The following is a 27794-nucleotide window of genomic DNA, read 5'->3' as shown; positions in this document are numbered from 1 at the left end:
TTCTTTAGGGAAAAAGAAAAACAGACACACACAGCTCTGTGTTTAAACTGGATTTAATATCTCAAAGGCTGATTTAACTTTTCCAGGTACATCATGTACAGGTAGATAGATCTGAAGTAATGCACTGAAATGTTTTATGGAGACACAGTCTTTTAATAAAAAACATTAAATTTGAATGTAAACCCATCCACGGAATCGTATAAACATGGACCTCTATTAAAAAAGAAAAGAAAAAAAAAACTGCACAACAGATTTCAGAAAACAATATATACAAACAACATAAATGAAGAGTCTGTCAGAAAATAGTCCAATGGCCAAACCTACCACATGTGAACGACCGTAAATATTAGGAAACATGGCCGACAAAATGAGTTTAACAGGTGTCATTGATATTGATGTTGACTCGGAGGTGATTTAAAAGAATATATTGGATTGTTGGGGCCTAGATTTTTATCCCGTGTCTTATAAAGTTCTCAGTTCCAGGTTAAAAGTCCTCTCTGTGCCTAAAATGATGGTTACCAGTCCAGTCTTCTTGTTTTACTGTTACTTACCTATATCACCATGTAAGTCAATGACCACCTTCTAAGTCACAGGTGTGAAAAAGCGGTCCCCCAGAGGGTCTAATCGGGCCTGCAGCATGAATTTGCAAAGTGCGGAAAATCATGTACAAGATTGCAATTTTTCAGTGAAAATAACTGCTATCCCTAATTTGTCTAATGTTTAAGTCAGAGCAGTGGACAGGACACAAAAACTGAGACCCAGGACTAAACAGCAGAAAGAAATGTGCCCCGATCACACTTATTTTTCTTAAGAAATTTCATTTTCTTTAAAGGATTTAAAAATCTGGAGTTGTCGTTACTTCCAGGTTATTTATTCTGTTATGTTACTGTTCCGGCCTCATAGAGATCAAATTCGGCTAAAATGAGTGTGACACCATGTAGGGGCAGGGGTGGACAGGGGTCTTTAAAGAAACAGGAGCTCAAATGTAGAGTTGATGATGGAGGGTGAAAATAGATGCAACAAAAAAAGAAAAAAATATTAAAGCATTTAAACCTATTCCAGTTGATGTACAAAATTAGAACCTGTAAAAGAGGATAATAAATGAAAAGAAAAACGAGTAGTTCGAAACAGAAGCAAAACAAGTCACGTGTCCATGTTGCAAAACAACTATATTTCTGAAAAGATTTGTGCAAAATCAATATCTTATTCCTTGGCCTTTGTCATAAGGAGCTCAGCTAACGATGGGAGTAAACAGGTGGTTACATTGTTGCTAAATCTACGCGCTGTAGTGTGAACGTGTCTTCTCTGCGAGCTAAAAACGCTTCCCTCCACAAAGCACCAGTAACGCTGAAGAGTCTGTGTGCATGTACGTCTTTATGCATCCCAGTTAACTACAAGCTGTCAGGAAAATCAGCAGAACATTTTTTTTTAGAGTTGAAAAAATATGCTTTATACACTGTACACTGTATAGTGTTTGTGAGAATACATTCACGTATTCGTATCGACCGTTCATCAGTGCAAATAACTTTTTAAAACTTCTCTACTAGATAGCTCATCCAAACGGACGTCGGAAACAAAATATACAGTACCTTTGTCTAATAGGAAACAGAGCTCTGGCACATGTAATAAAATAGAAAAACACTCGCACAATCACAAGCTACACCCTCCTACGGTTTGGCAACAAATCATAAGACCTTTGCCTCTCGACAATAAAGAGCTTAACAGTAATGTCTGATTATCAATTTCAATGCCATGATACTGTACAGTGGTGCAATAATGCTGCACATAAATTTATGAAACACTTTCTGGTACAAAAATATTCATCTATAATGCAACAAACTTTGCATCGGAAAAAAAAAATAGTCTATAAACACTGAAAGATAAGAGTGATACAATACTTAAAACAGTCAATATAAAGAATAAATAACTTATAAACAGGTGCAACGACAAAAAAACATTTTTTTTTGTAATATTGCCTTCACTGGACAAGACATCCATTTTTACATTCTGGTTCATCAACACAGCCTCCCTTTACATTAGTTTTACAAGGTTATTCGCCGTCCTTGAGCGTCTCAAAAGATGCCAACGCAGCGTCGTTCTCCTCACAGTCGTCTGCTGCCTCCGTGTGGACAGTGTCTATAAAACCCCGCGGACGTCCCCCACGTCTAACTGATCTTTTGCAGCAGTTTCTCCTCTATGAGTTCGAACTGGACGCTGACGGACATTTCGGCGACAAACTGGTCGCAGCCCTCCTTGGTCACCTGTTTGCAGTATCGCAGGTCGATATGACAAATGCTTCCACAGCGCTTGAAATAGGTCAGCGACTGGTCTGTGACCCTGTTACAGACTGCAGGGAGAAACTGGGTTAGAAGGAAATAAACAAATGGTGCATAACGGGTCACCTGCACGCCTGCATAAACTGCACACGCATGGATTAATCCGTCCTTCAGGATGGCACATTAAATCCAAAAAAAAAAAAAAAAAAAAAAAAAAGCCACTTTATGGCGAGCGGCAGTGTTTTGGGAAAACATGTCGCCACTCGCACCGGAGGGCTTAAACACATTTTTCTCTCAGCCGTCTCCGTAATGGCCCTTTGAGTCATTGTTTTTAAACGTTTAATGCTCCTTCAGGGAGACGAGCGTAAGATGTGATCAATTTGGGCTTTTCGTTTCTTTGAGGTAAGTAATAAAATGATGTTACTACATGCCTCAGCAGAAAAAAATGGACACGTAAATTAATACATTAACAGTTTCAACAAGTGCTGAACACCATAACCTTCATTTTATTACACTGTGGCAGTATCACAAAGATGTGCAAAATTAACTAGCATCCTTTACCGTATGAGAATTAAAGTGTTTTGGAGGCTTTATTTAAATATTTCCTGGTGGAAAATTGACAAAAAAAGGTACACTATGACGCAGGTCGTCCCATGTACAGTCATGACGTGAAACCTGATACTGTCTGAAAGGTGAGAAATGTGAAATCAGTGTAAAGACTAAGCAGGTGAATATTCTGCAGGTAAAAAGTGCAAAGATGTAGCTCTGTAACTAAAAACAAATACCTACATCTGCGTATGGCATTGGTGCGCTGTATACATTCATTGGAATCGTAGTCCAGAGTCTAGTTCGACATGTGCATCTGACGCATTCAGGCACAAGTCAAACAGAGGCAGACTTACAGCCTACAAAGACGGACTCGTACCTGACAGGTTGATGTCAGTGAGCGAGTCTCTGGTGGTCGTCCCCGCCGCGGTCAGGATGTTGACGGACTGGTCGGTGACATGGTTGCAGTAGCTGAGGTCCAGCTTGGATAACAGCGGCATGTAGCGAATGATGAGGCGCAGGGACGTGTCTGTGATGTCCAGCCCCGCCAGACGCAAGTCCTCCACGTTACGAAGCTTGCTCCTGTTGTCCAGCTGACCTGGCAGGACAGAAATGAGGAGAGGTGGGTGAACAAAATCCCACATAAAGACTGCTGAATCGAGGACAAACCACTGATCCGGGTGATAGTGTCCTGCATCACAAATGTGCATTACTTTCACTGCATTTTTTAAGAAATTATTTTGTCTTTTTGGACATAAATGAACTGTGAGGGATAAGTGCACTACACAGTTCACACGATGTAAAACATCCAGCTCCTACTCCTCCCATTGGAGTAACTTGTTTAGCCCCTAAGTTTTGACAGAGGACATGCTGGTACCTGGCCTATTGTCCGTAGGAGGCGACAACAGGTCCCTCATCTGCGCATCTTTCAGCCCCTCGACCCACTGAACGTCCAGAGTGCGCAGCAGGGGACAGCTGGAGGTGCACAGAGCGGAGACGGCCACCCAGGAGCATCCCGACAGAAGCAGCACGCGCAGACCTGCGACGAGAGCGGGGACACACAGAACCTCATGGTAGACACTTTTTACAGACACAATACAGCATTTTCTGGCGTTCTGAGACACAAGCAGCCGCGCAGTGAGCTAAATATACCGCAGATTTGTCTCATTACGATGAAGCAATGAGGCCTGTCTTACAGTTTGTCTGCAGAATTTTAGTTAAAAGTTAAAGAAGAGTAACAAAGAAAAGCATGTGAAAGGAAACCTTCTAAATTCAGGGGGCTCTGGGGATACAATTACAGCGGAGCCATATAGGAACGTGTAAATAAAACATTTTCATATTCAGAAAATTCCACAAAGACAATTCTCTTTTAAAATCCTTTAAAAGAAAGAACACGCAACGAGCCCACAAAGGGTGATGGGGATTTTTCTTTTTTCTGAACTCCTTTTATGTTCCCCTTGTAAATAGTGTTGCATTCCCTTTAATCCACAGAGAAAGGCTGAGCTATACTATGATACGGTATTATGCACTATGTACCATAGTAGTTAGGAAGACAACTAGCAGAGCTACTTCCTCTGCAGAGGCTGATTGAGAACAGCTGTAGCTGTGATTGAATGTTCTCGGGTTGCAAGATTAGGTCTGTGACACATTAGTTTATAATGAGTGCGAGACAAGCCATGTACGATAACATCTATCACAGAAGACAACCGCTGTGGTGTTCACTGCCTGGACACAGTCTCAGTCGCAGCTTTTGAAAGGAATCCGCCATGAATTCACGATTCTCCTTTATGTAGTATCTGTAAAGTTTCTTTGCCAACGAATAAGAATCAAAGGCATTCTGCAGGGCTGTAAAGCTAGTGGAACACATCGTAAAAGATGTTTAGAAGAAAAAAAAATCCTACTGTGACCATTCGGGGGCTCAGTGCTACTCGGTGTATGTCAGAATATGTTGACTGAAAAATCTGCAAAAAGACTTTTAACCAAATTTTATTTTATGTAATGATAATAAAGTGTGTGTTAATATAAAGTATATTAAATTACAGCTTAAGTTAAAGGTATTTGTACAATAAATCTGTCGGATGATTTAAATATTTCTAATAACAATAATCCATTTTTTTTTTTTTTTGAGATCATTTCAAGGAAAGTTTAGCAATTAACTAAAAAGTTAAGTCTGTAAATAGACCTCTAGAGGTCCCTCTTTACTGTACCTCGTGTCTCTGATAATGAACACATAAATAAACAAAACAATCAACGATATTAATCCAACTTCCTATGAAAACACACCTTGCCTAATTTCTATTAGCGCTTCATACGAAAACAAGCTCAGCAAGGTTCTGTTGATTTATTTATTTATTTATGTATTTACCTGGAAGTCTGTTGATGAGCCAGCTGAGCTGTTTCTTGGAAATGTTGGTCCAGCTGAGGTCCAGAGCTACTGGCTGCCTCCGGATGATGCCGCTGAGCATGAGGGGTGTGATGGACTTACAACGGTTGAGATTGATGTGCTTCCAAAGCCTCTTGTCGCAGCACCTGGTGAGAGACCCAGCAGATAGTTTCGTAGGAACGCCGCGTGATGAAGTGTGGAGGACACGTTTTTTTCGACTCCGCCGTACATCTTGTACTCACCATCTGTTCCAGGTCCTGCAGACGCGCATGCAGACGCAGAGATCTCTGTGAGTGAGGTGACCGAACACGGTCATCCACGTCTCGCGCCGCATCACGTGCGCTTCGCCGTCGCTCAGGGGCAGCCTGTCGGGCGGGGGGCTGATGGGAGGGGGCCGGATCACGTGGCGCTCCATTTGGATGCATTTTGGCGGCGACCGGCACGGCAGCGGTCGGGGGCACATCGGCGTGATCGGCGCGGCTCTGGTCCAGCCGATGGTCGAGTAACCCTGCGGTGTCCCGTTCACCTCCCGCCCCTGATGCCTCAGCCAGTCTCCCAGGTCGCCGCTGCCGTTATTAAGAGGCCAACGGGGCTTCTGGTCTTCTGCGTCGCTGTCGGGCTCCGTTTTTATCGGCCTGTGATTGTGATTGGCCAAGCTGTCCTCGGTTTTCAGCGGCGGCCTGTTTTGACCGACGACACCCTCCTCTATTTTAAGGGCTCTGCGGCTCTGATTAGTGGTCGAGTCCTCTGATTTTAGTGGTTTACGGTTCTGATTGGTCACACAGTCTTCACTTTTAAACGGTCGCCGATTGTGATTGGTTGAGCTGTCTTCCGTCTTCACTGAACAGTGTTTCTGGTTACTCAGACAGTCTTCTGTCTTGGGAATCTCGGGGTTGGACTCTTTGCTCACCTCTTTGTTGGGAAGACGTTTGCGCTGATGCCGAGCTTTAAGCTGAGCGGAGCTCCTCTCCTGAGCTTCACCCGGCTCACTGCTCGGTCCAGCCCTGGGAGAGTTGGCGATGGACTGGTCACCTTCTCTGAGAGTGGATGCTCTCAGCAGTGGACAGAGTAAGATCTTTGATTTGTCCCCTACAGTGCCGTCTCTCTCTTTTGCCTCCTCGTCCTCTTCTTCTTGGTCATTGTTATCATACTCACTCCTCTCTTTCAAATGCATCCTCTCCAAGGGCAACCCATCTTCTTCATGATCCTCCGGTTCCTCGTCTTCGTCACAGGGATCGTTCTCTGTCTTGATTTGCCGCAACAGCTTAGAAGTAAATGGATCGTCTGGTTTTGAAAGCTTCTTCTAAGAAAGAAAAGGCGGAACGTAATTATTGTCCAAAGCAGTCACAGTCAGTGACTTTACCACTGAAATTCTTTTATATTCTATTTTGAAGAACATTTAAGGGGCACAGTAGAGTGACCAAACATGAAAAACAAAGACCAACAATTACAAACTAATCTAATAAATCCTCTGTGACTCTGTCTCACTGCTGTCTCAACCAAGTCTCACCTCAAAGTCTGAGGAAGTTCAATTTCCATTCTGGGTTTATCTTCCCCCTTTGTAATATTCACACTTAACACAGTATTTTGCATATATTAAAGTCTGTCTTTGGGTTGAAAGTGTTCAAACTGTGATGAAAACACAGAAGACACTGCTCAGAATACAGAAGAGATCATGAACCAGAATATGAACAACGTTGCAAAGGGTAAAGCTCTCACCTTCTTTTTCACAATGACAGGTTCGTCATTGGTTTCAAAAAGTTTCCTCTTTTTCCTTAGCGGATTGTCCTCGAGTCTCGGTCGTGGCAAGCCGTCCAGAGACAGCAGGGGGGGCCGTTTCTTTAGAGGCTCCTCATCAACCCTCTTGGGGATCACTTCTCGCTCTGCCTTTCTCTTCAGGGCAGAAGCGGCAGTCAGGACAGGAAGGGCTGGAGCAGCCACCATGGGAGGGTCCGGCTCCTCCTTCGGATCTCGGTTTAACCGCGGTTCTTTCAGCAGCGAGCCGGGAAGGTTTGACGCGTACTTAAACCCTGGCCCCCTTTTTTGCTTTGAGGCCAAAAGGTTAGAAAAAAAAGACAAGACAACTTTATTTCTCTTGTTCCGAGATCCTCAGAAACACTCAGCTGATTGGTGAATTCATGCAGAACGAAGTCCATACTGATGCTTACTTTCCCCGTTTTCCCTGCATGGTTACACTTTGGGCACTCCCAGCAATTTGGCAACTCATCATTGACAACTCCATTGGAATCCTTAACCTGAACAAAACAAAAACACAGATATAGACAATTACACAGCTATGGCAGGAAACAAACAACAGATAAATCCCTTTTGGAAGCACAGCTTACTGTGACAATAGTAAGAATAGGACAATAAGAACTTACCTTCAGACAGTTCGGGTGGACAATCTCATTGCAGATGGAGCACTCCATGAGCATGAGGTTAAACTTCTCCTCCTCGTCCTCCACTGTGTCCTCCTTCCCAGCCTCTCCACAGACAAGACACACGGCTGTGTGGGGCAGGACAGGCTGAAGGGGGAAAAAAGAAACACAGGGAAGTCTCTTCATAAAGTCACTACGCTGTTTTAGATCTATTCTTCTCGGTCACGCATATGATTGACAAAAGTTAACCCACGTTTCTCCACAGTTCTGACAGTTGCAGCATCATCTTTGAAGTGCGGTCATTATATGCAGTGTTTGTTTATTCTACCTGTGTCAGATTAGGAGCATTTCTGTGCAATGGCTTGTAACAGCCAATTCACCAGAAGTAACGCTGAAGTAACATGAAGTTTCAGAATCGGTGCATTCAGTTCATTCTGGTCCGTACATTGAACATCAAAAAGATGATCTGTTCATAATAAAACAAGACTTTTTTTTGTTTTGATTGCTGAAATCCTTGCAGCTCATTGTCCAGTCTGCAAATATAATTTAAATGTTTATTTGCATTTGATCATATTAACTACTGTTGGAATTCAATAGGTCACACACTTAAAAAACATACATATCTCTGATTACTGATACCTGCATTGGTGAACATCAAGAGTGGGGTTTATTTAAAATCGAGACAGCTGCTAAAGAACTCAAGACTCTCTCTCTCATTATCTTGTCTTTATCAAACTTTAATTAAATTGCAGAAGAAATAAAACCCAGTCATGCTGCGCGTCTCTGTCCGTGGTGCTGAAATATTCAAACACAGCCGTTCTCTCCTGCTCCGGCCACAACACTTCTACAGCTGCTACCTCTGACTTGTATTCCACTACAACAAATGATAAACTGCAACGACCATGTGCAACACACTCACAATCACCTTCTATTTCCCTAGCAACCGTGTTGAACACCCTGGCAACTATTTCACAACATGCTCACTCTGCCAAAATCGAAATATTCAACATTAAAGAGATGACATCACCTATTAAGAACCATTAAAGGAATAGAGGTTTTAGGAAGATGGATACCACAACCATGTCTGTATGCAAGGTACTCTACGAACCCAAAGCCAAAGTAATATTAGTTTAGCTACCAATAATAAATTAAAGGAAAAAGCTGCCTTGACTGTGCAAAATCTAAAACAAACTAAACTGCATTATTAGTTGAGGTTTACATGCTGAACTCTTTCTTAGCCAGGTTTAATGACTGATTGAATTGTAACCTTATGCTGATTTCAAGGCAACAGAAAATTATTGCAAATGGTAATAATGTAAAACAAGTTTAATTCATTTGTTTAGCTCTGGATAGAGCCAGGGGCTGTTTCCACCTGTTTTGAGTCGTCATGCTAAATTAAGCTAAACGCCCGCTCGCTAACCATGAAATTGTTCACAATGTTCTTATCTAAATCTCAGTGAAAAAAAACAAAAAACAAATAGCAATGCTTTCTCAAAATGTGAATTAATTTCTTTATAATCGTGTACAGCGTGTGTCACTTTGAACATTTTGTACTTACGGCAATGCATTGCCTCATGATGCAGGACTGTTTCATTCGCCCCGGCCCGCCGAACTTCTTCATGTCTTTACAAAAGTGACACTCTCCGCACTCCGTCCGCAGACATGCCTCGCACTTTCGACAGCGCGTCCTTCTCCTCCTGGCACCAGATGTTCCCCGGCTGGCTGACAGCTTGACTGCTGATGCAGGAGACGCTGCCATCTTAGGTTTCGGCCGGTTGGGAGGCCGGGGCTGAAAGGATAAAGAAGATACAGTGTCACGTAACCAAAGTCATGAGCCAACAAATGTTTCAGAAATAGGCATTTAAAGGTCAAATTAATTTGTTTGTTGACAAAGGATAAATGTGTCAGGTTTTAAAATATTTCTCACTGTTGTGTGGCTAAATAATCAGCATGCAACTGTAAGTAAATGTGCAGAAATCCGATGCTCAGGAAGCTGGCATCTTTAACGTGATATGCAGATGTGCACACATCACTGTGTATGGAATCTAATGTTCTGAATTACATTGCATTTCATTTAATAATGGTGCTATGGCCCGTTAGTAAGCACTTACAATCATGTTATGTAATAACAATATTCAGCCGGGGTCAGTGTTATGGCGGCGTTACACTGCACTGCCTCAACCTTTCTTTCCTCTTCCCACCTCTGGGCCAACGGTTCCACGCACAGACAAATACAAAGAGGGAAAGAAAAACACCTGCCTCTGTATGCATACACATACCATACGTAGCCACGCAACACAGCCGTGATCAAAATGTGCCATGAATAAACACATTATTCATGGCTGTTAAGGCACAAGGGAAAACAAATACATCAAAAATGTCCCCAGAGGCATCCTCCAAATTTAGCACCTCACTTGCTTGCATGTTTCTACTTCAAAGAGAAGCTGCACTTATGACTACATTTCACACATGGATATCTAGGACCCATTACTCTGTGTTGCCGGGCGCTCAGACTGATTTAGAAGAGTACACATTATTAAATCTGCTCTATTTAATAGAAGTGGGCAATGTAGATGAGATGCCTTTGATCAGCATCATTACTGCTCGCGTTATATATTCCGCTCCTTCTCAGGCACAGAACAAAACCACAACAGTGTATTTTTAACATGAAAACCACATGTCAAAATGCCGCCAACCACGCCGCATGAGGAAATAAGCAGCGGCGTGTGAGATGAGACAAATAAGAACAAGGAGTGCAAAACACTGCAGCTCTTGGAAATGAACATCGGATTTCTTTAGTTACATCGGCAGTGCAGATTTTCCTGGTGTCAGCATAGCAACAGCCACGTCCCATTCCCTAACAGAACAGTCTATGACACACAGACTTGTAACCAATAAGAACTGTAATGAGACCCTCTAACAGAAAAAGTAAGCAGGCTCAATCTTTGGCATATTACAATAATTTATTCTAACAATAGCTACCGAATAGACTGACATAAGCAGTGAGATATGTGGTTACTAGACAGGATTAGAGTGAGATATTAGGGGGGGCAGGGCTTGTGCATTCTGCACTGGACTGTTCTGGGGGTATTCATGAGGATTAACCAGAGGAGGAACACTGAAATGAGACTAGCAAAATGAAACCGGTCATGTAGCAAACACGCTGCGATCTGAAACCCAGCTTCTGCCAAATAAGTGCTAGACGGCAGGTCGAAGTTACGATTGATCTGATGATGTCAGATCGCATTAAACAACAGGCAACCGGACACTGCAGAGTATGCTGCCATCATTAGTGTTTATTTACACCTGTGACGCGGCCTACGGGTGCAGGAGGCAAATGCAAATAATGCAAGGTGTTTTTATGTGGTATTAAAACAAGAGAAAAGATTTGAGACTGATGTCCATATTGTCTCCTAAATCTCTTACAACCCCCTGCTGCCCTGTAAGTGGTTGATCTCTAAAGCAGATATTCCTCAAACTATTAAATGACAGAAGAGGTGGACAACAACACTACCAAAGCGTTTAACAATATGCCACCAGTAGCAGGGGAGTCTGCCGAGGGAGAAGTCATTAAAATACACTATCGAGTAGTGTGTGTTCTTCTTCACAACATATAGAAATACACATTTGTCCCTTCGTACAGTAATACGGAGAGTACAGCCAATCGTTTCTTGGCACTTGAGAGCTCATTAGGCCGGGAAACATAATGAGAAGCTGAGTCTTACGTTCATTGACACAGCCCTGAGCTACTTATCGTCACATTAAACACACATTGAGACGAGTGCGCGTCGAGCACACGCTGCAGAAACAATATGACATGTTAATCTCATCAAAACAGAGAGGTGAGATTCACACAGCGATACACAAAACACCGCTGTGCCCCGCGTCCGCACCAATATAAATAGACCACTGTCACATTGTAACGACATGATCATTGCAACCAAGATTAATGATTTCTCTTCACATGGACACAACAGACTTGTTGTGCTGAACGGCAACTCTAATAAAAGCTCTAGTGGGTCAAGCTGTGAGGACTGTGGATCGACAGCCTGCAACGAATTAGAAATACAAAGCATGCCGAGCATGCTTTGAAGAAGGAATTAGTAAAATGAAATCACAAGTTGTTCAGACTGATGCTGAACTCTCTTGACTGTGAAGCTACACTTTCTGCTATCTTAACACTTATTCAGCGAGCTCTGGATCCTGCTCGTTAGTGCTGAGATGAGCATATTTCACTGCTATTCAAACAGTTAAGCTTTGACTCCAGGAACAGGTGCATTAAGATGACTGGAATAAAATTCATGATGATATTTGGCAGTGGAGCAAGATGGACTCATTCAACTGCAGTCAGCGTTTTTTTAAATCCGAATGCAGCCACAGACTCGAGGGGGTGTGGTGCAGAGTTAAGCGTTCAGCAGGAGAAATGAAGAATTACCAAAACAGATTTCTTTCCATGTGAGCAACTTAGGTGCGTTTGACCTTTATATCAAACAGTATTGAAAATGTATGTCATATTTGCTGCTCTGTCAGTAACACACACTGGCACAATGACCTTTTACTGTTACACATATTCTAACATGCATTTGCCACTTTTACAATCGCAACAGTAACCAATAGTAACCCACGGGGTCATCTAGGCATAAACACAACAGTTTTCTCTTGCCGCTGGAATTAACTGTTAAGAGCACAAGCATGCAAACACAAACAGCAAACCTATCAAAAAATAAAAAAACAAATAAATAAATAAAAGCAAAGGTATAAATCAAAGCCCAGGCAGAGAAGATACACTGAATCACTGCTTTTGTCTCCAGGTAGCTCCATTTCCCCGCTGCCCTGTGATGCTGCACACTGTCTCTGTCTGACACAAACATTCCTCTGGCGGCCTCGCTATGCCTGCCTGCCTGCCTGCCTGCCTGCCTGCCTGCATGGCTTTGGTGAGTGCTAACCTGCTCAGAGTCTGAGTCGTAGTCCTCATCATCAGCGCTCAACGACATGGCCATGGCTGGTTTTCAGACACGGTCCAGCTCACAGCAAACTGACATGGCTGCAGTCCCCTCCTCCTCCTCCTCCTCCTCCTCCTCCTCCTCCTCCTCCTCCTCCTCTTTCTACTCCTGCTACTGCTGTCAGGCCTACAGCCCTCCCTTCTGCTCCAAAGCTCCACAATACCACAAGCAGATGTAGGAAACACATACAAGCCTGCCTCATGAATATGGATCGACAGAGGAGGGGCCCTGGGCAGCACCGAGCCAATAGGAGGCGGCTGAGCATCAGAATATGTACTTGGGGGGCGTCTGATTCCGTCCAATGAGGAGAGAAGTTGCAGGGAAGGTGTTATAATATTCATGATGAGTATCACAGGGAGCGCAGAGAAGGCTCTGAACAGCCAATGGAGCCAGATGGCATCTCATTACAAAAGGCAAACACAAAGAGGCCCCACGACCAGCAGCTGGCCTTTGAAGGGACTGGTGGGGGTGACCCACAGGGTTCACCAGACTAGCCGCGACTTCACTTTCATGCATTCATGTAGAGCACATCTCACCCCTAAGCCTCCTGTTGAGGCTTCTCTGTCTGTCACACAGGTCACGTGTTCGTTTGGCGGCGGCCAACATGTAGATTATATAAAACACGGCAGGAAAAGCGAAGTAAACAGAGTCCCAATGTGGAAAAATGCAAACAAATTTGACTAATTAACTTGACATTTCATCTCGCTGTGTCTGACACGCAGTCCAAGCACAGTTCACAATGAGAGAACAGCGAAACTGGTATTCAGTGAAATGGAGGGATAAAGTAGGTGGTGAATGTAAAAGCTTTCAGTCTGACCCTCTTAGGTCCCCCCGCTGAGCTCAAGGCAAGAGGAAATCAAATGACACGGACATCAAAGGCACTCGGAGCATGCCAGTGTTCACAACTATTTCGCAGTCTTCATAATTTCACATATCAAAGGGTAGATTTTCTGCAGTATACCGACGACCAAAAGGCTCATGCACTCAAATGTGGCACTTAAAAGATGAGCATCTGCACAGATTGACATTTCTGAATGATAAATTCCTTCTTTCTGAGGAGCCGAGGGACAAAAAGTAAATATTCATATCCGTTAATGTCAAATTTGATTCCAATGTGAGCTCCAAGTTAGCCTAGAGCAAAACCAAAAAAAAAAAAAAAATGGTGAGGTCTCTGTCTGGACTGAAGTCTGAATCGTTATTTATCTTCATACTAAACGATATTTTATTGGTCAATGGAGTTCCAGTGAAAGCTTATTTGTGATCACGTTTGGACATGTTTCAGTGACAAATAATCTACAGTATGTAGAAGAATGCGCATGGAGAGGAGCGAAAACATATTAAAAAACTCATTATTTACTCCGCTGGGCAAGCGAGCAGCCTGTTAAGTCAGAATTATGCAAATAAGTACATCTAATGCTTTAGGGAAGGAGAGCAGCGAGGGAACTGAGGAAAAAGAAGAAATCCAAGAAAGAAGCTAAGAGAAACAGCTTTGCACTTGAAAGTTAATGACAAGAAAATGTCAAGTGTGAGTTTAAACAGTTCCAGATATGTGGTGGACACGGACAGTTTCATTAAAAATACAGTGAAAAATAAACTGGGTCAAGCTGGCGGGGTTTCAAACTATGCTACTCTCAGCTACTGACAATACACTGCTAATCTACTCTCACTTGCCACTTTATTAGGTACACCTGCTCAATTGCTTGTTAACACAAAGAGCTAATCAGCCAATCACATGGCTGCAGTTCAATGCATTTAGGCGCGTAGAGGTGATCAAGACAACTTGCTGAAGTCCAAACTGAGCATCAGAATTAGGAAGAAAGGGGATTTAAGTGAACGTCGTATTGTTTGTGAATGCCAGATGGGTTGGTCTGAGTATTTCAGAAACTGCTGATCTACTGGGATTTTCACGCACAACCATCTCTAAGGTTTACAGAGAATGGTCCCAAAAAGAGAAAATACCCAGTGAGCAACAGTTGTGTGGACGAAGATGCCTTGTTGATGTGAGAGGTCAGAGGAGAGTGACTGGTTGGAGATGATAGAAAGGCAACAGTAACTCAAATAACCACTGGTTACAACCAAGGAATGCAGAATACCATCTCTGAACGCACAACACGTCCAACCTTGGGGAAGATGGGCTACAGCAGCAGAAGACCACACCGGGTGCCACTCACTGTCAGCTAAGACTAGACAATAGAAGATTGGAAAAGCGGTGCTAGTTCTGATGAGTCTCGATTTCAGCTGTGACATTCTGATGTCAGAATCAGAATTTGGTGTAAACAACATGAAAGCATGGATCCAACCTGCCTTGTATCAACGGTTCAGGCTGGTGGTGGTGTAATGGTGTGGGGGATATTTTTTGGCACATTTTGTGCCCCTTAGTACAAACTGAGCATGGTTTAAATGCCACAGCCTACCTGAGTATTGTTGCTGACCATATCCATCCCTTTATGACCACAGTGAACCATCTTCTGACGACTACTTCCAGCAGGATAATGCACCATGTCACAAAGCTCATATCATCTCAAACTGGTTTCTTGAACATGACAATGAGTCATGGCCTCCACAGTCAACAAATCTCAATCCAACAGAGCAGCTTAGAGCATCATAGATGCAGGCGACAAATCTGCAGCAACTGTGTGATGCTAGCGTGTCAATATGTACCAAAATCTCTGAGGAATGTTTCCGACACCTTGTTGAAAGTATGCCACGAAGAAGAACCTTTTACTAGCAAGGTGTACCTAATAAAGTGGCCGGTGAGTGTAATCTAATAGCAATAATAAATAATAAAAACATGGTAAATATAATCTATGAATATGAAATAAGTACAGACCATCTCCTTAATCTGTGCATGCATATCCAATCAAATAAAAATAAAAAGTCAAATCAGGTGCAAACAATATAAACTCCTTGGTACAGACACATTAATTATGTTTAGTCATGTTGCAGATTGAATATTCTTACCTTTGTAGTTTTCTTAGGCCAGCACACCACAGGAACTCCAGTGATTGCTAATTTGGGGTCATCATCAGCATGTTCTTTTAAGACAACCTAGACAGCCACAGAGGACGAGAAAAAGCAAAACTTTGATGTGTCTTTGTCCGCGCAACAAACTTGTATGTTGGTCATCTTTTTTTGTCTTTGTTTCTTACCTTCATGTCCTCCAACAGGGCTTGCGGGTTCTCAATCCCCACCGGCACACATTTTTTATTTTCAGGAAGCGACTCCAGCTTCTCAACCAGCCTCCTGAGCCCACAGAGCTCAAACTCCGTTAGATGAGTCCATTTACTCTGAGGCTCCGAGGCCGGAGAGTCAGAGGGCGTTTTGGGGTAATCTAAAGAGGTGCAGCCGGGGTTACAGCTGTCCTCAGAGTCCACAGATAAAACAGCTCTGAGGTGTTGGCCCTTCCCATTGTCGGGCGAGCACGGGTCATCCTGGGCAACCCTTTCTGGTTTTTCACCCTGGTCGTCTATAACGTGAGTTCCACACGAGTCTTCGTTCGTGTCCTGGCTCCTGGAGTCAGAGGAGGGGCTCTCAGTCTTTACCTTTGTCTCATAGTCTGAAAGGACAGAAGCAGGCAAACTGTAATACTGCTTTTGGTGAATGACCAGTATGAATGAGTGAAAAAAAAAGTAGTACAAAACACAGACAAAATTAGCTCAAAGGTTAATAATAAAAACTTGAGACATTAAAAAATTATAATTTTAGGGTTAGGGTCAGAGGGTTAGAGTAATAAGCACCTTGGGAGATATTCCTATATTTGTGGGTGTATTACAGTGTGTTTAAGACTAGTTTCACTCGTTTCTTTTACTATAAACAACATTTATAATATTACACATACATATATAACACTGTACAGTCTCTACTCCTTCAGATCTTATCTCTATGAATTGGACTTATAATCTTGATTCATGGATTCAAATCACTAAAATAAAGCAAATGCAGTAAGTCAAAAATGTCACAGAGTACTGCAAGTAAACAGCATCGATCAGTCGTCGTCTGGTGACGTCACACTGGCAAAGTCGTAGCGCATTTTGGGTCATTAGCGCCATGTTTGTGAGTAAACAACAGGGTGGAGCGCGGTTGTGTGAAAGGATGCAATACTAATTCAAACTGTAAAAAGTTGATTTTGGTGTTAGCTAAAAAAAACTATCTCACAAACCAGTGCCCAGGTTATACTTTAAATATATGACAGCTGAATCAAGTTTCAAACTGTATTCTTCGCACAGAAAATTATTCACAAAGAAAAAAAAAACTTCACACTCTAAACATGCAGAACAGTAAATTAATATGTGAACTGTTTGGTTTTGTATAGTACAACTGCTTCAAGTGATTTATGATCTCACACTGGACCACTCACCCATCGACTCTTTGTGGATCTCCTGAGTAAGGTAGGACCGTTTGGTCAGGCAGTGCAGGTATCTCTCCAGGACATACCAGCACATCTCATTGTAGAAAGGGAAGCGAAATTTGGAATGAACCTTGAAGACAAGGGTACAAAAACACTAAGGTGAGCTAGGTTATTTCTGTAGCAACCTCATTTCTTTAATGTACCTCTGTTAGGTTAATATGAGAGTGGCTAGAGTTCTAATTTCTCTGTTATGTAGATGCCTTTTATCATTCAGCAAATTTAATGTATTGTTTGTATTGTACTTCAGACAGGAAATATTTCTGACAGCAGAGCAGGGATGAATAGCCAAAGGATTTATTGCTCCCAGCAATATTGGAATTTTCAACAGACAGATTTATGTTTTACAAAATTAGATAATTTTTCTTTTAAAATAACAAAAGTAATTTCCAAGACCAATAAAAATGTAAACCTGTATGTTACATTTTTAACAAAAATATGGGTTTTGCATTATGGACTTTGGGCTATTTTTTTAAAAAAATATACATTTTCCTTTAAGTTTTCAGCCTTGAAGTTGCATTTAATTGTTGCTTTTTCATTAAAGAAAAAAAAATTACAATATCCACAGTTATTATAGCAGACCACATACCTTCATGGTGTCATATTTTACTATGGATTTTGTCACTTCCTAATAAATTGTCCTTTCTCCACTCAAGTGAACTATTCACCTTCCATGGTCCTCGGATAGATTAATTTATCCCACCTAGAGTTAACTACACACCAGTGCGGGTCAAGGTTCAGCAGACTCTTACCTTAGTCCTGTTCTCTATCTCGTGGATGGTGAGCTGCATAGGAATGTTAAAGCTGTGCAGAACGTTGCCTCCAAACACCAGTGTGTCCACAGGAGTGTATACAGCATGAATCCAGCCTTTATTGTAAAAGAAACACACAAAAGTACAAAGAGAGAATTGCCACAAACTCACATTAATAAATATATTGCATGACAGTCAGATAAAGCTGGGCCCTTTCTCTTCATTCAGGTGGTATTAGTTACTCTATTCCTGATGGTTACTTTCAAACAACCATGCCAACACACCAGATGGGATGAAGAAGGTGTAGCCCTGCTTAAGCTCCACTCTCTGGCATCCATCAGCTCGGTCTCCCAGGAAGACATCGCTCTGCTTGCCTGATAGGACCCAGTCCTCATACAGAGCAAGATTATGTGGGGTTGGAGGCACAAGCCAGAACACCTGAGGAGAAGAGGTGATTTTTTACTCTCAGAGTAGTATTTCTCAGAGCAGAGAACGGCTTTTAGAAACATTACTGATCATTATTCTAACTTCTATTGTAATTTTCCATGAAAGCAATATTGCTAAATGTCGGCTTATAGCACATACACCAGATCTGTTATAAGAGACTAGAATGAACTTACTTTCTGTCCCTTGAATACATGATACCAAACTGAAGTCCCCCCAAAATCGATGTGGAAGTCTGTGTAGCAGCCCTTCACACTCATCAAACAATACCTAATGAAGAAATAAGAAAATAGTTCACAAGAGTCACAGTATAGGTATACAGACTGATGAAAATATAGAGAAAACACAATGCGACCAATTAGGAGGCAGCAGTAATCACACTACTAACAATAACCTGCAGCATAGAAAACTGTTCACAACAGGGTCTCTCTCCTCTGGAAACTAAATGAGGGATGATTCACTCCGCGAGACATAAATGATTTGTTAATTTAGCTGGAGGTGTAAACAGAAAAAAAAAACAACAAAACATGATGACAACATTTCCACCAAGGACATCTTCACGCACTATTGTGCTGCGAATCCCACTGAGAGATAATGAGACAGTTTCACAACAGCAACAAGTTTGTTTGCATTGCATCTCGTCACCCAGCCAGCTGAACTCTGACTGGAGCAAGACAGACAAAAACTGTGTCGTAGTGAAATTAGTGTATTACATTGATTCAAATGTGATCACAAGAAAGGTCACCCAGTTTATACTGGATCTTGATTAAGACCACAAACACGGCAGCAATGGGCTCTGACAACAACAAAAAAGACATTTGTGTTGTGTAACAGAAAATGATGAACCAAGTGAATAAATATTTGCTCAGTGTGTTTGTAGTCAGATGATCTGTAAGTGAAAAAACTCAAACATAATATCTTAAAGTGCCATATTACTTTTACTTAAAAATGTGTTAAACAGTTGATCAATTTATATCAATCAAACCAATGATTAATGTACAAATATTTTTAGCTATATAATAATAATACATTTCTATAACAACAAATGATACAGCTACTACAATAATCCATAAGACACAGAATGACAAGCAAACAAAAGACAGATTGATGTATATGTGTGTTTACTCATTAAAGTAACAATGAGCAAAAAAATCAAATACCAAAAACTAAATCATAAAATATCCCTGCAACAACAACATATATTTTTTAATGTAATTGTCTAAGTAATTTAAGTAGTCTCCTATTTTTAGTAACATAAGAAGAAAACAAATAAAACATATTATTTAAATATATAAAGAAATTATATATGTGTAATTCAATTGCAACATTTTACAACTATATGACAAAATGGGAGTCCGGTTAAAGTTAAGAGCTTTCTACAGTAAACCACTGCCTTGATAAATGCCCACAAACAGGTTATTATTTATTTTATGAAGCAGAGATAGCACCAACTGTTCAGCATATCAACAGCTAAACAACCAACCACTGATGACACTAAAATGAAAACTGTTGGCGCTAGCAGAGTTGCTGAGTAATGGCAGAAAATATGGGAAGCTGATGTTAGAAGAAGAAAAGCCACTATTGGTTTTAATTTCATTTTGATTTTCCTGTTCAGCTGATTGGCTTAGAAGCGTCTGTGCAGTCAGACCACAGCTGTTACAAATCGTCCTCCTCTCCGGAAAAAAATTCTGCTGCCTAGCAACCGGCAGGAGCACGTACAGGAGGTGACAGTGTGCAGTGCTCTGCTGCGATGGAGCGGTAGATGAGACTCTCAGATGGGAGACGAAGAATTATTCACAGCCAGTGGAGGAAGAACACTTTTTTCTCCAAGTATATTCTATATTTTTTTCATCTGCACATCTAGTCTTTTATAACATGGTGCTTTAAAAAAAATAACTTTATTCAAAAGAGACATACGACAGAGACCTACCTTTGGACTTTAGGGTACTTCATCTCAGATATTACATTGGTGGCTTCTGTTTGACTTTGTTTCAGATCGGGAGGCCACATGTTGTCCACCCAGTCGACTTGATCCACCTGTGAGAGCGATCAAAAACGGCACATTTAAGCCATCAAAGCCCAGCGTCACCGGTGTCCTTCTTGGAGAATAAGATTTACATTGTTATTATGGTACGGCGAGTGCAATGTTGCATTACCACTGTCGGCCGCTTGATGAGGTTCTCCAGCTTAGTGTGGCTGAACTCCAAGCTGATGACATTGAAGAGTTTGTCCCGCTCCTCTTCTGGCGTCTCATAATAGCGGACAAACTGTGCCATGCTCATTTCAGAGCCTTTCTGAGTGCTCACGTCCATGACGTCCACAGACCGCCGACTGCCTGTAAGAGACATCCAGAACGCAAGGTGAAATGAACATACCTACAAGTTCTTCCAATGGCATTAACATTTAAGACAAACTGCATATAAATATGTAATACGTGATGTTTACACAGAAGGGAAGTTGAATGAGTGACATGTGAAGATGACCTCACGAACAACTGCAGTGACTCTTGTGTACATGATATTCACAATGTCCCCCACTAGATGGCGCAACTACACCCCAAACATTTCTTTTAATCTAAAAGTTAATGTTTAAAACAACAATAAAGGAAAACAGGTATAGTTTGCCCAGAGGACATTACATGGCCCATATTCTGAGAAACTGGAAAAAGACACAGCTACTATAATGATCCATTAAACACAGAATGGCAAGCAAAAAAAAAGACAGACTGATGTACATGCGTGTTTACTCATTAAAGTAACAACGAGCAAAAGAAATCAAATATCAAAAACTAAATCAAAAAATATCACTGCAGCAACAAGGTTTTATAATAAACTTGGACTTGTGTATTGTTCGACAACAGTAAAATAATAGGGTTGGTGCCGACTTCCGTTTCAAATGTGTGATATTCTACAAATTAACAAACTCAAAAATAAAAACATTCTTTCACTTCACACAAATGTTTTCTTTAGAACTTGTGACAAAACTTGTTATTATTATAGCTGACAGCACAAGAGTCAAACTCTTTACCCTGACTGCACTACAGGATCACTCATAGTTACAGCAGCTTGATCATATTTCTTTACAGTAATTTCCTTCCACAAACTCCGCCGTGAAAGTAAATATAGCCACGGATCGTTATCATGTGGCTTCCTGCGATCTCACAGCATCTTTACTGCAGAGATTTGTAATTGTTACTGTCATATAGCCTTATTTACCGAATTAGAAGCCGAGATACCCTCGTATAGACACAGGCATCATCTTTCTTTGCTTCAGGATAAGTGTAGCAAATGCATAAGTTAATAGGAATTCGTGTGTGTCTGTTAGTAGCGCTCTACTCACCAACTAATCCTTTAATTTCACTGACTGTGAACTCGGGATCAGGCATTCTATGCAAATATATGAAAGGGTTGCAGCAGGTTAAATTAAAAGCATGGACACAAGTGCACAAGATCATCTAAATATGCTTCAGAGAAATGACTTCTCACCTGATCCCTAATTCACCTTTCTCCTTAAAGATGAGTGGGATCCTGAGAGCCTCCCTTTGCACATATTCATAAGTGAAGTCTGCAAGACAGCGGCTGTGCGTTTTAGTCCAAAGCATTCGTAAGAGAACAGATTAATTGTGGTAAAGACATGCATTTGGACCAACATAAAAGCACATATATATATATCGTGTACTGTGACTGTGTGATAGTAAACAATAAAAGTGTGCGTCACTTTACCTTTGCCCTCCATTAAGTGGACAAAGTCTGCGCTGTAGTTGTCACTGGCGAGCTTCTCCTCCACACTGAAACCTCTGATGTTTGCAATTTCCTCCACGTCGGACAAGTCCTCGTTTTCGTCGTACATCCTCCGGCAGATGGAGCGCTGCCATAGAAAAAGAGACGATTTCCATGACAAAAACTGAAAACACAAATGGCCCCTCTGCCATGCACGGTCAGCGTGCACGGTGCGAAATGACTGGACATTCACGTCATAACTTTCAAACTGGGGCAGGGGGTCATATTCGGGTTTCGATGGTAACTGTTACTATAGTAGCATAATGTTTCTTAAATGTGACGTCTTAGCGCAGTAGCCATTAGACGACGCTTATCCCGGGGAAAAGGCAGCTGTTGGTGTGATGCTCCACAATAATTGTTAAGTGCTTGCAGGTTTTCCCACTCACAGCCAATATTGATTTATGTCGCCTTATCTAACGTGGCCTTGCGGTTGTCTTGCAAATCGCGTGAGGAGTTATGAATCTGAAACGCGATATCTGTCGTTTTTTCCGCGTCGCCTCCAACTTAAACGCCTCAAGTGACTTGTCAAGACATCCCAGCGTTGACTATTGCAAACGCTAGCTTTAGCTAACTAATTAGCTCGCTGCCACTCTCGCTTCATAAGCTACCGTGAACCCGGGCAGATGCTACACACCAGCCTGCGTCCCGACTCAGCACACGTCTCCGCGGCCTCAGCCATCGTCTCCCGTGAACGTTTTCCAGTCGCTCAGCTTCGGGAAAGCATCTTCCGTGCGTGGCGAAGTTAAAGGAGCACTTAGCACGCTTTACGGGTTCAAAACAAGGGAACCATGTTTTTGTGCGTTACGTCACCGCCAGGAACCAAAACATTGTTGGACAACGTCACGGCATGTCAGTCAGCTTATAAACAGGAAACATTCATCACATCGCGTTTGTTCGCGGCGAACGGAGCACGAGGGGAAAGCGGTTTTATTTTAGCCACTGTGGTTTAAAAATTCACACAAGTTGTGTTTTTAAAACGTGAGGGCCGATATTGTAGATTTCAAAAGCACGTGTGTTCATTTCTAACGTAAAAGGCACTTACATATTCTTGCATTATGCTAGAAGTGACGGGTGCCTAGATTAATAGCAGGTTCAACAGTTTAAATAATAATAATAATAAAAAAAAATACAATTCCCACATGGTTCACACTGTAGTTGCATTAGTATAAGCTGATGAGAGTAGTAACCTCTCAACTACGCAGTAATTTTTATTGAACAGTTTTATTATACAGTTAAAAATTGAAGCGTTATACAGAATTATTAACTATCCGAGAAATAATAACTGAGCAGCGTATCATACAGAGATACATAATTAAAAATAAAACACAAAAACAGAAAAGCACACACAAGTGGTCAATCAGGAATTAAGGTACATATATTTATAAATATGTGTAGCTGTCTAATATTATATGTATTTTATATAATATATTGTATAAAATATATGCATTTTAATACAGGGGTGCATTAAAAATAGGGATGCTTTTTTTATATAACTCGACATTTAACCAAACTTTATGGTTTCATATGTTAGATTTGGAATATTTTTGACAGGTTATCCAATCTTGAAAGGTACAGTCCGAAGTCCAAAAAAAAAAAAGGAAAATTCGAGTAAATTCACAGGAGGGGGGGAAAAGGGTGTGGTTTCAATGTCAGAATTACAGACAGTACAACTATTCAGACCAGTGGCTGTATAGACTCAGACAGACCCACGTTGAACCTTAGCTGTACAGAACTACAGAGTAACTACAGTTCACTCAGTAGCGGATGTTCCCCTCAGAGCGCGCAGCCTTATGGGTAATGTAAGGTGCAAGGCGGTACAACACGCTGAAGGCTGGTGGAGAAAAAATAGCTTCCGCAGTTCCGTCAGCTGGCGAGGTTAAATGCTTTGTAAGTGTACACTGTTGGACGCGTTTTTCTGCCTCGTCCCGCAAGAGAAACAAGGTAACTTCGCTGCAGCGCTTGCGTCTTCATTCCAGAAACAACATGAGTCTGAACGAGCATTCACTGCAAGCACTGTCCTGGAGGAAGCTGTACTTGAGTCGAGCTAAGCTGAAGGCTTCCAGTCGGACATCAGCTCTGCTTTCGGGATTTGCTATGGTAACGTCGCGTCCAAACAATCCTAATGCTGCTCTGTAGATTAATCAGTCGCATGACAATAGTGACATGTTTGTAAAAGTCGTTTCCTTCCTTGTTCCCTCTCTCCAGGTGGCTATGGTAGAAGTGCAGCTGGACAACAGCTATCCTTACCCACCTGCTCTCCTTATTGCCTTCAGTGCCTGCACCACCGTGCTTGTGGCTGTTCACCTGTTCGCTCTGATGGTCAGCACCTGCATTTTGCCAAACATCGAGGCGGTCAGCAACGTCCACAATCTCAACTCTGTGAAGGAGTCTCCTCACGAGCGCATGCACCGGCACATCGAACTGGCGTGGGCTTTCTCCACAGTTATCGGCACTTTGCTCTTCCTTGCTGAGGTGGTTCTACTTTGCTGGGTCAAATTTTTGCCCATCAAGCCCAACAAATCCAGCAATAACACCGTTTCATCCGGTGTGGCCGCTGCAATTACTTCAACCTCCATCATGGTCCCCTTTGGTTTAATCTTCATAGTATTTGCTGTGCACTTCTATCGCTCGCTGGTCAGCCACAAGACGGACAGACAGTTTCAAGAGCTGGAAGAGCTGTCTAACCTGACCAGGCTTCAAAATGAGCTCGACAACAGGGGCGAATCTTCCATCTTGCAGTCGCCGAGCTCACATTTCCCATAGACATGTACTGTGGATGCACATCTGTGGTTGAACTCTGACCGGGATTTCCCCGAGCCAGGAGCTGTTAAGTTGGCATCTAATTTTTTTTATAGGAATGAAGATATATCCCACACTTTGTTGTGAAATATACTTTTGTGGAAATTTGTATTTTTAGGAGACACATTTCATCAACTGTGAACTGACAAACCTGCCATAATGCATGTAGTTTTCCTGAGAAAGTCTTAACTGTGATAGCTGCTTGATTTATCTCTTGCGTTATGGCAGAATACAGTAACTTGGAATCCTGTCTGTTGCCTGCTGCGTTTATTTACATGTGTGCCAGTGAATAGTACATTTGTTTATGTGTATTTTTTTCCCCTGTGTTTTGTGAACCTCAAGTATTTAACTTTTTCCTCTTGATTTACTGTGTTTATGTGATCTGCTGTAAGGTATATAATTTGCTTTTGTATTGCCTGCTGTTTGCGTTGATTGACTAATGAACTGCCAGAACTACAGTATTTTTAGCAAATATCTGCAACATCTGTAGGAATGGTTGTAGTGTTAAAATAAACATTTTTTACCGAGTTGCACTAAGTTTAAGAGTGTAGAAAATAATTTGGATGCATTGTTTGAAAACTTATCTTTAATGCCATCTATGCAAGTTCATGAATGGACTTAAAACATTACTTGTTTTCATTACCCATCATCCTAATGCTGCGTAACTAAGATAATCCTATGTGATGATTTTGTTTATACAACTTGACACCAAGAGTTTTTTTTTTAAATCTGATTTATTACACATGTTGTATACTCACATGTTGTTCTCTGTCTTATATTTGTTAATAGTAACACCGAAGAGAACTCCACTTGTCTCACATTTCCTGAAATAGCATGTGCACTCATCATTCAGTCTCACAGTGTGCACAACAAGCTGTCAGTCAATCCTGATGTTTGTATGTGTTTTATTCTCTGAAGTTGATACACAGGCTACATGTCATTATTCAACAGAATGCTGTACCCTGAAAGGAGCAGATCTCCTCACTAAGGTTAATGACTGACGAGTGCCTGCGTGACAAATAAACAAATGTGTAATTTGGATATGATATCATTGCTTCAGAGTACTAAATTTATTATATGACAAATAGACTTTGTGCGTTTATATTGGCATGAGGTTGGCTCAATATAATTAATTCCCTTATTATAGTTCTACCATTACGTTTGATTTCAACACAACTGAACTGTTACGGTTTGCTCAGCTGAAAAGGACATAATGTAAGTGAAGATAATGACTAACTGGAACATGCTGAATTTCTTTCTTTATTCTTTAGCAGTAAGCATGTGGTGGAGTGGAAACTGTTGATCCCCTTGTTGTTCATCAGCGCTGATCACGGTAGGCTGATTCGGCTTCTTTTAAAACCAACTGCATATCTGCCAGGTGTAGCTTGAAAACAAGATAAATACGTTTTATAATTCAGTGGAAAAGGGCTCCATGTTTATTTGATGGTGTCATGTATGTGGTGCAAAAGTTGACAGAGTTACGCAGTGCTAGTCACAAGTCTTTTACCTGTGGGATTGGATACTTTGGTGGTGCTGGTGCTTCGTCTCTCTTAAAATCTGACAGGGTCCCGCATTTTGCTACTCCGTCCACCCAGAAGCCTTCATAAATCTGACCTTTGTCAGAATAGCAGAACTTTCCGTTACCGTTCTTCTTGCCATCTCGCCAGGAGCCTTCATACCAGTTTCCATTTGCTTGAACACAAGGTGAAAAGTGAAATTCTACAATTATACACTGGATACGTACATCCAAACTATAATCTGTTTTTAATTCAAATGAATGCACAGGAAATGTATCTTACCACATCGAATGAATCCCTGTCCGTGATTCTTATCCTTCATCCACTCTCCCTCGTACATGTCTCCATTCTCATAGTACATCCTTCCCCAGCCACTCCGATCGTCCTCGCTCCACTCTCCCTCATAAAATGCCAAATTACTGTAAACGTACATCCCATTACCCTGAAGAGATAGAGAAAACTGTAAAAGAATGAACATACGTCTTAAACTGACACTATGTTAAATACATACATGCTTCTTTCCATTTTTCCATCCACCGCAGTACTGCGTGGTATACTTATTTGATCCTGGGAGCAGCACACTATAGGTACCACGTCCATCACGTTTTCCAAATTTCCACTCTCCATCATAAATGGCAGCAGGCTTCTTCCAAACCTGAGTTCCCTTCCCTTATAAGAAAAGTACAGCACAACCCAACAAACGTTTTAATTCACTATTAGTTCATAAACTCATCTTTAGTGGAAAGTAACACCAACCAGTATCTCACCATGCTTCTTGTTGTTCAGCCACTCCCCAGTGTATTCATTTCCACTGACTGAGTAAACTGTGTGCCGCGTTCCACATTTCTGTGACTTAATATCCAGCAATGTCGACTTTGGCAGATTTCTGTTAGATGTTTTAATGGATGGCATGGCAGAGGGCAGCTTGATGTAAAACCTTTAAAACAAAAAGAAACATGACCCATGAAGCTGCACAAGCTAACCTACTCCACTTCATACTAGCAAACACATTATAAAAGGAGAAACTGCCATTCTTTAAAGGTCAGAGATCAAATATAAAGGAAGGTAACAAGGGGCAAAAAATGTGTACACATATAAAATAGTTTTTTACAAAATTCCTAATTAAGCAAAATGTTTTTAAGGCTATATGAGCTACTCAAATGCCCTTTTCTAGCTCAGTGAAATTTAACTAGCTCCTAGCTAAGTGATGTTACAAGTTCACCCAGCTGGCCAAAATAGAAATACTGGATGTATTTTACCTTAGCGTAAGTGACTTACTGAAACTCAACCCACCTGTAAACTACAGCCATGGAACTACGGAAGAAATTAAGAAAACATGTTGGACAAACAGCAGCCTAAACTTCGCTGGCTGGTGTCTGCGACAGAGAACTGTTTACATTATATTCGATGTATCCTAGCGACAGCAAGGCGTATCGTGATTGGCGCCGTATAAAATTAATTTATAGTCAATTTAAAAACCAGTATTTGATAGTTCCGATAGTGCCCCATGAC

General features: G+C 41.6%; 3 protein-coding genes across 10 annotated transcripts; 1 reads left to right on the top strand and 2 right to left on the bottom strand.

The window, feature by feature from the left end:
* Nucleotides 1-37: 37 nt before the first annotated feature.
* Nucleotides 38-23277, bottom strand: LOC124996359 (lysine-specific demethylase 2B). Of its 4 annotated transcripts, none has more exons than XM_047569263.1 (21): nt 22601-23277; nt 21910-22054; nt 21673-21751; nt 21527-21573; nt 20344-20522; nt 20118-20224; nt 18364-18457; nt 18028-18181; nt 17744-17859; nt 16944-17064; nt 15736-16142; nt 15548-15634; nt 9142-9372; nt 7587-7730; nt 7374-7460; nt 6925-7260; nt 5448-6505; nt 5188-5351; nt 3700-3861; nt 3202-3420; nt 38-2347 (listed from the first exon to the last, which is right to left on the bottom strand). In XM_047569263.1, the coding sequence occupies exons 1-21, from the start codon at nt 22643-22645 to the stop codon at nt 2166-2168; spliced, it is 4164 nt and encodes a 1387-aa protein (XP_047425219.1). In that variant the 5' UTR covers nt 22646-23277; the 3' UTR covers nt 38-2165. The 4 variants fall into 4 exon arrangements, with proteins under 4 accessions (XP_047425219.1, XP_047425218.1, XP_047425220.1 ...); XM_047569262.1 differs by having other exon boundaries at nt 5448-6508; nt 22601-23271; XM_047569264.1 differs by having other exon boundaries at nt 5448-6508; nt 6925-7251; nt 22601-23270.
* orai1b (ORAI calcium release-activated calcium modulator 1b) lies at nt 22305-25522 on the top strand. Of its 3 annotated transcripts, none has more exons than XM_047569272.1 (3): nt 22305-22323; nt 23943-24063; nt 24172-25522. In XM_047569272.1, exons 2-3 carry the CDS (start codon nt 23950-23952, stop codon nt 24727-24729), a joined length of 672 nt encoding a protein of 223 aa, XP_047425228.1. In that variant the 5' UTR covers nt 22305-22323; nt 23943-23949; the 3' UTR covers nt 24730-25522. The 3 variants fall into 3 exon arrangements, with proteins under 3 accessions (XP_047425228.1, XP_047425227.1, XP_047425226.1); XM_047569271.1 differs by lacking the exon at nt 22305-22323 and adding an exon at nt 23616-23853; XM_047569270.1 differs by lacking the exon at nt 22305-22323 and having other exon boundaries at nt 23616-24063.
* morn3 (MORN repeat containing 3) lies at nt 25481-27710 on the bottom strand. 3 transcript variants are annotated; one of them, XM_047569267.1, is made up of 6 exons: nt 27561-27710; nt 27050-27219; nt 26794-26951; nt 26565-26724; nt 26273-26457; nt 25481-26149 (listed from the first exon to the last, which is right to left on the bottom strand). In XM_047569267.1, the coding sequence occupies exons 1-6, from the start codon at nt 27590-27592 to the stop codon at nt 26084-26086; spliced, it is 771 nt and encodes a 256-aa protein (XP_047425223.1). In that variant the 5' UTR covers nt 27593-27710; the 3' UTR covers nt 25481-26083. The 3 variants fall into 3 exon arrangements, with proteins under 3 accessions (XP_047425223.1, XP_047425224.1, XP_047425225.1); XM_047569268.1 differs by having other exon boundaries at nt 27576-27708; XM_047569269.1 differs by having other exon boundaries at nt 27542-27661.
* Between the last annotated feature and the right edge of the window lie 84 nt (nt 27711-27794).

This window comes from Mugil cephalus, chromosome 19, assembly GCF_022458985.1.
Source record: "Mugil cephalus isolate CIBA_MC_2020 chromosome 19, CIBA_Mcephalus_1.1, whole genome shotgun sequence".
Classification (NCBI taxonomy): domain Eukaryota; kingdom Metazoa; phylum Chordata; class Actinopteri; order Mugiliformes; family Mugilidae; genus Mugil; species Mugil cephalus.
The sequence above is the reverse complement of the archived record's forward strand: the minus strand, read 5'-3'. Positions and strand labels throughout refer to the sequence as shown.